The sequence below is a fragment of the Rhinoraja longicauda genome, chromosome 12 (genome assembly GCF_053455715.1).
Source record: "Rhinoraja longicauda isolate Sanriku21f chromosome 12, sRhiLon1.1, whole genome shotgun sequence".
Taxonomy (NCBI): Eukaryota; Metazoa; Chordata; class Chondrichthyes; order Rajiformes; family Arhynchobatidae; genus Rhinoraja; species Rhinoraja longicauda.
The window spans coordinates 41,510,146-41,524,207 of NC_135964.1; the positions used below are offsets into that span (position 1 = coordinate 41,510,146).

At 42.9% G+C, this 14,062-nt stretch overlaps 1 protein-coding gene across 1 annotated transcript; it reads right to left on the reverse strand.

Annotated features, from left to right (window-relative positions):
* Nucleotides 1-219: 219 nt before the first annotated feature.
* Nucleotides 220-12,769, reverse strand: cfap298 (cilia and flagella associated protein 298). Its single transcript, XM_078408762.1, has 8 exons — nucleotides 12,624-12,769; nucleotides 8,348-8,488; nucleotides 7,253-7,420; nucleotides 6,895-6,962; nucleotides 5,941-6,099; nucleotides 4,291-4,422; nucleotides 2,266-2,361; nucleotides 220-596 (listed from the first exon to the last, which is right to left on the reverse strand). The coding sequence occupies exons 2-8, from the start codon at nucleotides 8,484-8,486 to the stop codon at nucleotides 483-485; spliced, it is 876 nt and encodes a 291-aa protein (XP_078264888.1). The 5' UTR covers nucleotides 8,487-8,488; nucleotides 12,624-12,769; the 3' UTR covers nucleotides 220-482.
* Nucleotides 12,770-14,062: the final 1,293 nt, after the last annotated feature.

Genomic DNA, 14,062 nt, shown 5'->3' on the forward strand with positions numbered 1-14,062 from the left:
CTTCATAAAGACGTGCCTGTAAACTTGCAACAAGTAAGAATTTCATTGTTCTGTTCCCCGTTCTTACAACTAAACACTCTTGACTATTAACAGTAAGTTCTGACAGCTTCACCATTCTTCTAAATGTCAAATTTGAGTCAATGGCTTTTATTGCATGTGTAAGAATTATTTAAACCTTTAATCTGAATAAGAGCCCTGCGGAAAGTGCAAAACAATATATGAATTGGAAAATAAATATTTATTTAACATGAATACAAGTGTTCCAGGATTCAAAAATAAGACAATTGGGCTAAAGAACAGCTTATATCATACAAAATTACCAGCAACAATATTTTGAAAATCTAGAGCTTTCCATTTGATCAAAAGATGAGAAAGGTGCCAGTCATTGATTCTCTTAAATGCAAATGCTGTAGATAGGGATATTTGTAGCATCCTCAGTTTGTGGTAGTTACCCAACAGTCTGCCATGCAAGTTGATTGCCACTATTTTCTAGCACCCCACTTGATGTCATTTACCCCCTGAAACTGCCTTTTCAGAGCATGTCGATCTGCCCAGGTTGAATCAAGATATGATTGATCATCATTTTCATCAAGTTTCTGCAGGGGGGAAAAAAATCAATAAATAATCAAGTTAGAAATGTTAACTTAAAAAAAAAATCTTAATCATTTTAAACCAATCGATTATTTTATTTAGAAAAGAAAACCCTTTTAACATTTCATCACATTGTTCAGTGTGTACGGTCTAAGTCAGACTTCAATATTAAGTCCCATTCTAATTCTACACCAACATTCGAGGAGAGTACCATGGAAGTTCTGTAGTTGAATGTCATGTATCTTTGAGTTATGCGGCACAAAACAGGCCCTTCAGACCAACTCGTCCATGTCAACCGAGTTGTTTAACTGAGCTGGTTGCATTGCCTGTGCCTGGCACATATTCTTCCAAACCTTTCCTATCCATGTACCTATCCAAATGTCACATAAATGTAATGTACCTGCCTCATCTACATCCCCAGGAAACTAATTCCGTATATCTACCACCTTCTGTATGAAAAGCTTTCCCCCCGGATTCTTGATTCCCCTACCCATGGAAAAATGACACTGCATTCCTCCTATCCATTCCCATCATGATTTCATGCACCTCCATAAGATCACCCCTCAGTCTTCTGCACTCCAATGATGAGGATGAATTCCTTTAGCCAGCGGGTGGTGAACCCATGGAATTTCATTGCTACAAATAGCTATGAATCTATCAATCTCCGCTTTCATTGGGTAATATTAAAGCGAAGATCGATAGATTTTTGATTAGCAAGGGCGGCAAAAGTTACGTGAGAAGGCAGAAGCATGGCATTGAGAGGAGAAAAATAGATCAGCCATGTTCAATTGGACCAAATGGCCTAATTCTTACCCTGGATCTTATGATTTAAAGAAATAGCCTGTCTTACCTCTCTTTAGCTCAGGCCCATGTGTTTATATGGTCAAATCTTATCTGCACACTTTCCAGCTTAATGGCATCTTTTCTACAATAGGGTAACCAAAATTGAACATAATACTCCAGATGCAGCCTCACCACAACCGTTTGGAGGGTGGCGGGGGATGATGTGGAAAAAGGGGCTAGTAGATGTCAGTGAAAATAAGGAAGGAGGGAGATATTAGGTTATCGGAATATGGTGATGCAGCGTAGAGAGATGGTTGGTGATCGGTGGAACCAGATAAGGGAGGGATAGTGCATAGATGGAACGAGGTGGGGATGGATAATGGGTCTTGGTAATGGAGGGGCTTGCAGGAGAGACCTGGGTGGACTGGTGGGAATGGGAATGGAACATTGGGTGTGGATTATGCAAAATTGGAACATTTAAAGTTCAAACTGTTGGGGTCAGGCTACCCAAGGGGTACAAGGTATTGTTATTCTAGATTGCATTTTGCCTCATCATGTCAATGGAGAAGACCAAGGGAATGGGAAGTGGTGTTAAAATGACGTGCAATGGGATGCTCAAGATGGCCGTTACAGACAGAGCAGGCGCTCTGCGAATTTGCTGCCTTGCCTACTCCTGGTCTCACTGATGTAGAGGAGGACATATCACAATGACTATCCTTGGCCAATCTGGGTCTTCATTCAAGTTGTTCAGTCCATCTTAATTAGGGACACCAGCAATTTTGCGACGCAGATGTAAGATTGTCCAATAATCCCTTTCACATACTGAATAGCTAGAGATTTTCCAATCAGTTCAAGATAAAACTCTTTGCATGGTAGATAAACTCATTGTACCTTGAGTTCCTCTTGTTTTCTGTAGTAATACATCATCATCTTCTTCTGTTCATCTTCATTGATCACTGGCTCTCTAGCTGGAGCACCATGACTTTGCTGTTAATAAAGCAAACCAGATTGGCATTCAGTTGCTAAATTGCTATCGTTATCTTTTTTTTTTAAACGTACTTTCTCCTCTTTCCCCACTGCTTTGCTCCAGTGGACATTTTTGAGATGAGTCTAGGTTGTTCACAAAGGCATAATGTTTCAACTTTAATATTCTCACCTATACCTACGCCTCACCTATACCTCACCATCCCAGCTGCCCATGTGGCCACTTTCAGGAAATGTTGGACCTAAATCCAAGATCCCTCTTTTTGTCAACGTTACTTAGTGCCCTACCATTTACTGTATAGATCCTATTCCTATTTGACTCCCAAAAATGCATCACCTTGCACTTCGGGATTAAATTCCACCCGAACAAATGAATTTCCTGTAGTCTTGGACAACCGTCTCACTATTCACAACACCATCAATTTTGTGTCATCTGCAACTTGCTAATCATTCCTCAAACACTCACGTCAAAGTGATTTATTATACAGTATATCACACAAACAGCAAGGATCACTGCATGGATTTCTGCACAAGCTAGACTTGTATCTAAACAACACCCTTCCACCACTACCCTTTGCTTCCTCTCACCAAGACAATTTTGGATCCAATTAGCTACTCGCCCTGGATTCCATGTGCCTAAACCTTTGAGCAGCCTACGATGTGGAATTTTGCAAGTGCCTTAGTAATGTCTACATGGACAATGCCACTGCACTGCCTTCATCAATCATCTGTTAACTTCTCAAAACAACAATCAAATTAGTGAAGCCTGGATTTCCCCTGCACAACATCATGCTGACAATTCCTGATTGGTCCCAGCCTTTACAAATATCAATCATTTCTTTCCCATGGGATTTTTTCCACTAATTTTCCTGCCACTGATGTAATGCTCACCAGCCTGTAGTTACCTGGCTTATCCTGCTGCCCTTCTTAAGTAAAGGTACAACATTTGCTATCCTCCAGTCTCACCTTAGGTTAACAAAGATGCAAAAATCTCTGTCAGGGTTCCATCTATCTCCTCTCTTGTTTCCCATAGCAACCTGTGATAGATCTCATCTGGCCCTGGGAATTTGTCAACCCTTATGCATCTCATAATACCAACACCGCCACCTTCTAAATACTGACCTGCCCCAGATATTTTATGTACCCCTCCTTGTATTTGTTCTCTTTCATGTTCTTATTGAATTACCAAGAACTTATAGAGTTTTAATTTTCTCCCCTTCTTTAAGCAGAAAGACTTCTATCAGTGGACAGATACATATATTTTTCAAATGTGCTACAATCAACATAGAATAGGTAATGTACCTACAATCTGTTGTTTTTTCATTGTCCTAATCAGGTGAATTATCAGCAATACATTTATTGGCTAGTGATGATGTGCTCTTTACAGAATTTGCAAAGAACATGGGGGGGGAAAAAAAAATCTATTGGGTTCTTGAAATAATCTCCTGCAAGTTTGTGGAAGTTCCAGGAAAACATTGCAGGAATGGGAAAAGCACTCAATCCTGGGATGGTGGTGAGTATGGTAGCATATTTAAAACTGACCATGCCACTACAAAAAATGTATTAAACAGATCAAAATGACCAGGATTTAAACAATTCTCTCACTGGCTCACTGCCTCTCCCGACTATGCCCTGAATCTAGGTAAGGAAAGAGGAAATAATGACCAAAATAATCCACACATTTTTACTCTTTGCAAGTCAAGTGCTTCTCAAAAAGAAGCAATCTTAGATTATTTCTGGGAATCTAATTTCATGTTTACTCTTTCGGCCAAATCATTATTTTAAAATCAACCCATGTAGGTCACTTCCCAAATTTCTCAACTCCTTTTGGGGGAAGAAATAAAGCAAGTTTATTCAACCTGCCCTTGTAATTTAATCCTTTAAATACTGGGCTGATAACACATTAAAGCACCTTTTCACCCATGCACTTACTTTTTGTATTTTTACAACAATTTTAGTTTTCTCATTCTTGCCAATATAGTCGGACAGTTTCTTTCCTCTTTGCAACTCTTTTCCTGCCCACCAAAGACGAGCCTCAGACTCTTCAATTATCATTTTCGCAGCCTACAAAAATATGATTACACAATTCATTGTTTAATGGAACATGAATACATTAAAGAAAGAGTAAACATCTTTCTTTCATTAACTACTTACTTTCATTTTACTGAACTTAAGGAAAAAAAGCTGTAAATATTCACTTATCTCTAAAACAAACATAGCTAAGATCCAAAGAGAAATAGGACTCAGGATCTTTCTATCTATCAGTTATCTCTCTCAAAGGTTCAAAGGTATTCCGTAGGTCACACAACGGGGAATACACCCCGATCTTTATCAACGGGGACAGTGTGGAGAGAGTGTCCAGCTTCAAGTTTCTGGGCACTCACATTTCGGAGGACCTAACATGGTCCAATAACACTGCTGCGCTGGTCAAGAAGGCACAGCAACGACTGTTCTACCTAAGAACACTGAAGAAGTCTGGTCTACCCCAACAGCTGCTGACAACATTCTACCGCTGCACCATAGAGAGCATTCTAACACATGGCATCCCTGTGTGGTATCTCAGCTGCACGGAGGCAGAGAGGAAAGCACTTAAGCGGGTAGTCCATAGAGCTCAGAGGACCATAGGAACACAGCTACCAGCCTTGGAGGGCATCTACAACACACGATGCCTCAGAAAAGCCACCAGCATCCACAAAGACTCTTCACACCCCTGCAACAATCTGTTCGAACTTCTACCATCGGGCAGACGATACAAGGCCTTCTACGCCCGCACCTCCAGACTCAGGAACAGCTTCATCCCCAGGTCCAGCTGAGCCGGATAGTCACATCGCACAGTGATCCGGCACAGATCTACTTGCACTTTATTCTGTTTTAAATCTGTTACAATTTGTTTCATTGGATTGTTTAAATTAATACTGACTAGCTAATTAATTTATTGCATCGTATGGGAGGCGCATTCCCAATCTCATTGTACCCCTGTACAATGACTATAAAGATATACTGCATTGTATTGTATTGTCACGTGTACCAATTAAGGTACACCATACATTTACCATACAGTCGATTTACCATACAGTCAGACTAAAAGAAGCAACAAGGCACATAACTACATAAAAGTTAACCTAAACATCCACCACAGTGGATTCCCCACATTCCTCACTGTGATGGAAGGCAATAAGGTCTAATCTTCTTCCCTCCTTATTCTCCCGCGGTCGGGGCAGTCGAACCATCCGCAGTCGGGGCTATCGAAGCTCCCACGTCGGGACAGTCGAAGCTCCTGCGATTGGTCGAAGCTCCTGCGGCCTGGAGCTTCTAAGGTCGGTCCCTAACCAAGGGGCTGTGAGCTCCACGATGTTGTCTCTAGGCTCCCGCGGGTTGGAGCTCCCGAGGTCAATCCCTGACAAAGGGATCGCAAGCTCCACGATGTTAAGTTCTGCAGACGTCCGCGGTTGGAGCTCCCAAATTCATTCCCCAGCAAGAGGCCGCCAGCTCCTCGATGTTAGGTCGCAGTGCGGACGGAGATATGATACGGAAAAAATCACATCTCCATCTCTCTTATAGTGGATATGGTTTTCTACTTACTTGCAATCCTGACAGGTCTTCTTTTCCTTCAAATTCCTGGTGGATTGGATCATGTGGAGGCAGCCCCATGGGATAAACGATCATAATAGCTCCTCGCAGTTGGTCAAGAGCTTCTTTAACCATCTCCATTGTTACACATACGTTGGCCTGAGCTTGTTTCTTATAAAAACAGAGAATCATTCATTTGCCATTAATATTTAAGAATCTTTCACTAGAGATAGTTCTCTGTTTCTGTCATTATTAAGTTATTAAATCTTTAACATTGTTCCTTGATAAGAACCCTCTATTCTATGACCATGTGTTAAACCAGGCTAGAATCATATTCTATGCAGCCATCGTTTAATTCAACTTGGGCAAGTGCTGCAAAAGAGGAGTGATTGTCAGCTCCAGACAGGAAGGGAATTAAAAAATCTCTGCTCTCAATAAGAAATAAAAGACTGGTGCTTGAAAGAGAGGCTATGGACAGGGGAATTTAGGTTTATGCCAATGCAATTTGAACAAATTATCCAATACATTTAAGGTCATAAGTGATAGGAGCAGAAGTAGGCCATTCGGCCCATCAAGTCTACTCCTCCATTCAATCATGGCTGATCTATCTCTCCCCCCTAACCCCATTCTCGTGCCTTCTTCCCATAACCCCATATGATTATGGGGTATCCCATAAGATTTGTCAACAATAACATTTCATGATACTCAAATTGAATAAAAAATGAACAGCACATAATGTGTCATTCTTTTAATAAAACCAGAAAGTAGTTTTAAACAAAAGTATTGGATTACTGTGTCCAGGTTTGATCCCCCACACTACTGGAAGGATGTGGATGCAATTGAAAATGCAGAGTAATTCACCAGGTTGTTGCTGAGTGGAGGGCTGTAGCTTTATAAAGATAAATTGGACAGGTCGGTCTTTTCTCACTGAAACATAGTAGAATGAGAGGTGATCATCCAATGTACCTTTGAAATCAGTGCTTTAGCCTCATCTTTAGTCTTTGTTAAAACTGCTTTCATTGACTGATTTGGAGCTGGAAAAGGAAAAAATGATATTTTCAGATTAAATTCCAAGTTTCTCATCAACTTTCCTTGAAAATGCAACAACTGGCATCAATAATCTCTGCTTTTAAAAACATTCGCAATTTCTATTCCTGCATAATTCTTTAACTTTAATTTAAGCCATTCTAGTTTGTAACATTTTTCATTTTCTGAAATTATCTTTCCCAACAGTACTGCATATTGAAAAGTCTTCTCAGTCTGAGTCTAAAACAGTAACAAAATCCCAAATAATAATGAATGTTAGAAACCGTCATTATCTTACCATGTCCATTTCTCCGTCCAATTTCATCCTTTTTTAATTCAAATCCTCCACTTGGTACACATTTCTCTGCCCACTCATCTTTCAGTTTGAGATCTTCTATCTGCTCATCTGTCAGTCCTTGCATATTAATAGGAAGGAAGGTGCCATGCTCTGCCAATTCATTTATTTCTATAAAGCAAAACATTGTTTAGAAGCTTAAAAACAGGTTATTGAACGCTGTTTTCCAAGTAACACTCGCGCCAAAACATCAGGATAGATCATGTTCAAATTCGTCGGTCTATTATAGATGAGGCTCTCACTCGGGTTTCCTCGATATCCCGTAGCTCTGGTCTTGCTTCCCCTCTCACCATTCTTAACAAGGACAGAATTCCCCTTGTCCTCACCTTCCACCCCATCAGCCGACGCATACAGCATATAATCCTCCAACATTTTCACCACCTCCAACGGGATCCCACCACTGGCTACATCTTCCCATCTCCACCCCTTTCTGCTTTCTGCAGAGAGCGTTCCCTCCGAAACTCCCTGGTCCACTTGCCCCTTCTCACCCAAACCACCCCCTCCCCAGGTACTTTCCTCTGCAACCGCAGGAGATGCAACACCTGTCCCGTTATCTCGCCCGTCGACTCCATCCAAGGACTCCAACAGACTTTCCAGGTGAGGCAGAGGTTCACCTGCACCTCCTCCAACCTCATCGACTGTATCCTCTGTTCCAGCTGTCAACTTGTTTACATCGGTGAGACCAAGTGCAGGCTCGGCGATCGTTTTGCTGAACACCTCGGCTCAGTCCGTCTTAACCTACCTGATCTCCTGGTTGCTCAGCACTTCAACTCCCCCTCCCATTCCCAATCTGACCTTTCTGTCCTGGGCCCCCTCCATTGTCAGGGTGAGGCCCAGCACAAATTAGAGAAACAGCACCTCATATTTCACTTGGGTAGCTTACACCCCAGCGGTATGAACATTGACTTCTCTAACTTGTTTAACTGTTCTAGACTATTATGTCCCAACCCAAGATCATGTCTCAATTGATGGTTGCTCACCTGTCTAAATCATTCTTGCTAATTTTCTAAGAAATATAAGTATTTATCAAACACTCACCTGCACAAATCCTGTCCACTTTGAGTCTGCCATTGTAAATGTGTGATACTAGCCTGGTTAGGTCTTCCACTGCAACATCTACTGTAGTGTCAAGCAGAAATTGGCTTTCACTGCCGTTTTTGATGTGTAATTGTACCATAACTACGATAAAACAAAAGATGATTCAGTTAGATATCTACACAATGACAGCATGATATGAAAGACAATGAGCACTGGATGGAGTACTTGAGTCACAAAAAACATGCTCAGGGTCCGACTTGTTGGTTTTTAAAAGGGTACATTAATTCAGTCTGCAACCCTCTATTGTCTCCCTTGTGTAGAGGAAATCCACATAAAGGCAAATATGAAGTATATAAATATGAATAAATATGAATCATCCAAGGTGAAAACTAGAAGTTAAGGTTGAAGTTAGTTAATCACAGGCTGTAAAAGTGACATGCGATTGCTGTAAATATGTGGCACACTGAATGAAAATAGTACATTGCTGTTCCACCTGGGTTTCTGGATGGTGGAGGGGGTACACACATAGCTGTTGCTCATCATGCATTTTCAGTGGAAGATGGCATATAAAAATACATAGGGACTTCAGCCCACTATGTCTGTGAACTTTCTTTACATTTTGGGAGAAAGAGCCCATGAACTGGGGGTGGCTGGTGGCGAAGAACCTGCTCATGTAACCTTCTCGAATGCTAATTGAAAGATTGAGACATAAGGAACTGCAGATGCTGGAAATTTGGAGCAAAACACTAAGAGCTGGAATAAATCATAGAAATAATGAGCTGTAGATGCTGGTTAATACATAAAATGACAGAGTGCTGGAGTAACCCAGCAGGTCTGCAAAGGGATATTGGACCCATGCACGGCAGGTGAGGTCACGACCCCTGACGCACACTGTTGCCACGTAACGCCTTCTGGAGTACAAGCGGAGTACTGCAGGCAAGCACTTACTATGGGTGCCAGTACAGAGTACTTACTATGTAAGTATTTACTATGGCTGCCAGGTCTTCGGTCCCAGCAGCCGTTGAATTGTCACAGTTTTTTGCCAGAATTCTGCCAGTCTCTGAAGCCAAAATCGCCACTCAACTTGCAACACCTCAGTCCCAACCAAAAAATTTATGAATGGCACCACATAATTACAATGCTTCATCACATCAGGTTGCTTAACCTCATCCCAATAAACTTAGTACAGCTATGGTGAAGATGATATTTAAGTTTAAGATGCTCTTTTGATGACAGATGATAAGCCAGATACCAACTGCAGAACTCACAAATCACTGTTCCTTGGGGCTTGTAATAACAAGGAACTGCAGGTGCTGGTTTATACCGGAGAAAGACACATATGCCAGAATAATTCAGCAGGTCAGGTAGCATCCCTGAAGAACGTGGATAGGCGACTTTTCGGGTTGGAACCCTTCTTCAGACTGATCTGAGAAGAGTCCCGGCTCAAAACATCACCTGTCCATGTTCTCCCGGGTTGCTGCCTGACCTGCTGAATTACTCCAGCACTTTGTGTCTTTCCTTAGGGCTTAATGAAAGAGAGCTTATTTATATTTTGCAGTTCCTTTTTCTTGCTTTGGTACACAGGAGACCAATTGAAGTGGCTCTGGTTACATTTCAAAAGATATTCCTGCAAAGTCTTTAAGGTTATGGATACCAGTGGTGGAGGGATTTAAATCAGCTCACTTAAATGCTGGACTTGGAAGACAATGGAGACAGGGAGTGTAGCCAGGCTGGATGAAGGAGAAAAGGATGGCCAAGGGTTTGGCCTGACAAAATAATATAGCGGAATCACAGAGGGGAGGGGGGGGGGGCAGTGAGAGAGGATGTTGCTGAACTCTCGTCGGAGAGAGGAGGAGAACTTCTTCAAAGTAGACATACCTTGAGGAGATTTTGCAGTGGAATGGACAAAATGTGTATGAAAGAAGTGCAGATGCTGGTTTAAATCGAAGGTAGACAAAATGCTGGAGTAACGTGTTGCGTGTATTACGAGAGTATGCCGGAAGCTGCCTTGTACTCCAAAAGGCTTGAGCGACAACATGCGTCACGCCCTTTGACCTTATGACCTACCGTGCAATCCCCCTATAGGCTGACGATGTTTCAGGTCAGGACCTGAAGGACAACAAAAGGTAACAAAATGGACAATACGGGCTGAAAAGATGAAGTACGAGGGGAAGCTGGCCAAGAATATCAAGAAGGACAGTAAAAGCTTCTTTAGATATGTTAAGAGAAAAAGATTAGCAAAGACAAATGTGGGTCCCTTGAAGGCAGACACGGGTGAAATTATTATGGATAACAAGGAAATGGCAGAAGAGTTGAACAGGTACTTCGGATCTGTCTTCACTAAAGAAGACACAATCTCCCAGATATACTAGAGGACAGAGGATATAGGGCGATAGAACTGAAAGAAATTTGCATTAGGCGAGAAATAGTATTAGGTAGACTGATGGGACTGAAGGTTGATAAATCCCCGGGGCCTGATGGTCTGCAACCCAGGATACTCAGGGAGGTGGCTCTAGAAATAGTGGACGCATTGGTGATCATTTTCCAATGTACAGTAGATTCAGGATCAGTTCCTGTGGATTGGAGGATTGCTAATGTTATCCCACTTTTCAAGAAAGGTGCGAGAGAGAAAACGGGAATTACAGACCAGTTAGCCTGACATTGGTGGTGGGGAAGATGCTGGAGTTAATTATTAAAGAGGTAATAACGGTGCATTTGGATAGCAGTAAAAGGATAAGTCCAAGTCAGCATGGATTTATGAAAGGGAAATCATGCTTGACTAATCTTCTGGAATTTTTTGAGGATGTGACAAGTAAAATGGATCAAGGGGAGCCAGTGGATGTAGTGTATCTAGACTTTCAGAAAGCCTTTAATAAGGTCCCACATGGGAGATTGGTGAGCAAAATTAGAGCACATGGTATGGGGGTAGAGTGTTGACATGGATAGAGAATTGGTTGGCAGACAGGAAGCAAAGAGTAGGAGTAAACGGGTCCTTTTCAGAATGGCAAGCAGTGGCGAGTGGAGTGCCGCAAGACTCGGTGTTGGGGCCGCAACTATTTACCATATATATTAATAATTTGTATGAAGGAATTAGAAGTACCACTCGCAAGTTTGCAGATGACACAAAGCTGGGTGGCAGTGTGAACTGCAGAGGATGTTAGGAGGTTGCAGGATGACCTGGACAGGTTGAGTGAGTGGGCAGATGCATGGCAGATGCAGTATAATGTAGATGAATGTGAGGTTATCCACTTTGGCGGCAAAAACAAGGAGGTAGATTATTATCTCAATGGTGTCAGGTTAGGTAAGGGGGAAGTGCAGTGAGACCTGGGTGTCCTTGTACACCAGTCACTGAAAGTTGGCGTGCACGTACAGCAGGCAGTGAAGAAAGCTAATGGCATGTTGGCCTTCATAACCAGAGGATTTCAGTATAGGAGTAAAGCGGTTCTTCTGCAGTTGTATAGGGTGAACTTTTTCACCCAGAGAGTTGTGAATTTGTGGAATTCTCTGTCACAGAGGGCAGTGGAGGCCAAATCACTGGATGAATTTAAGAGGGAGTTAGATAGAGCTCTGGGGGCTAGTGGAATCAAGGGATATGGGGAGAAGTTGGGCACAGGTTACTGATTGTGGATGATCAGCCATGATCACAATGAATGGCGGTGCTGGCTCGAAGGGCCAAATGGCCTCCTGCACCTATTTTCTATGTTTCTATGACCCCTCTTCAGACTAATTGGTAGAGGAGACTGGAACTGATCAACATCATTAAGAGAATGAAGTGTGACAACTGCAGATGCTGGAACCTGGAACAAAACACAAAATGTTAGAGGAACTCAGCGCTTGAGCCACCATCTGCAGAGGGAAATGTTTAGTTTAGTTTTTATCACGTGTACCGAGGAACAGTGAAAAGCTTTTTGTTGCGTGCTATCCAGTCAGTGCAAAGACAAAACATGATTACAATCGAGCCACCCACAGTGAATAGATACACGATAAAGGGAATAATGTTTAGTGCAAGATAAATGGACAGACGACGTTTCAGGATCGAGACCATTCGGACCGATGAAATATCGGCATCCCAGAGCGAGTACCTCCGGCATTTTTATGTATTTCTCCGTTGAGTTGCGTCCCGGACCGCGGAGCTGCTTGAGAAACAAGTTGCTATGGCGACCGCCAAACTCATCGCAGTTTAACAGCCGCCTCCAGCGCAGAGGGGAGAGAGAGAGCGCTCGCCGCCGCCGCCGCAATCACACGCCATGAGTGTACTGGAGGCAATGACACGTACCTCAGCCGGCGGATCCAGCAGCCTGAGCCTGAGTTTCGCCGAGGGACGACCGTGGGAGATGCAACGCGCGGCACCACCCGCACCCCACCGCAGTCCGGAAGAATATACTAGAACTTGCCGAGGGCCCTGCGCGTGCGCGTTGGCGTGCATTGACGCTGTTCCAGACGCGTGAGTATCGCCGGCCCTCCGATACCACGCATGCGTGTTAATGTGCGTCGCCGGCCCTCCGTCACTACGCATGCGTGTTAATGTGCGTCGCCGCCCCCCCCCCTCCCGTTCCCACGCATGCGTGTTAATGTGCGTCGCCGGCCTTCCGTTCGAGCGCATGCGTATTAATGGTCCGATTGAAGCGGTGGTCGGCATTGCAAAGGTACATTTACATTCATTGCCGTGAGTTATGGATCTTGCAAAGATAAGCAAACTTGTTTAATTTGAATCATTTTCGGTTATCCTCACAATTTCTGCACGAGGGCTCGGTGTTACAACCGGTTACTTTGCTAGTTGGCTCTCTCTTGCTGCAAGTCCCAGTCGCAGCAGGTAGCCTTGCATTAAGAGAGCGCCTGTCACGTCCCGCGGAGGTCAGGCCACGGAATATCCGCGCTCTCCTTCACAGCTGGAGAATGAAACGTATCCTCAGTCGGTGAGCATCAACACTGATGCTGAATTTGGCTCACATCAAGTCATGTTAAGTTTACTGTCATGTGCACAAGTACGTTACAGGTACAATGGAAATCTTGCTCGCGGTCGCATCACAGGCACATGAACATGTAAAAACAATTATACATAATTATACATAAATTCTGCAAGACAGTAAAAAGAATATAGGGCAAAATACAGTTAGAAAAAAAACTATAATAGTGCACAAAGTGGTAATGATCTGTTGAGGTAAGGTTGGGGTGAAAAAAACACAAAGTGCTGGAGTAACTCAGCGGGAAAGGCAGCATTTCTAGAGAATGTGTTTTTTTTGTTGTTATTTCCACAAATAAACTTTATTCAGAACAGAAAATATAACTAAAAGGAGTACTGCAAAAACCCTTCCAACATTCTCAGGGTCTAAATGTTCATTAATGTCATATTCAGTGGTGTTCACTACTATCCTTAAACCAAGTACTCTAGTGGCCCCTGGGGGTGATATCCCTTTCCCTTGTTTGGGTCTTGACCCCACCAGACTCTGGCCTTCAATATCATATCCCTCACAGAACCTTGGAGTCCCTCAGCATGTACTCAAGTTATTAAATGCTTTTTGGGAGGAAGAATGAGGAGAAACAACCTAAAGGTATAATTCTAAAGTGAAAGACTAGAGAATTGGGAGTATATGTTCACACGGGTATGAAGGTGATAGGAAAGCCTGGGAAAATGATTAAAAAGGCTGACAAGATCCAGGGAAATTAAAAAAGCATTAAATGTAAAAGCAAGGAACTTGATTGGGCTGCGACTAG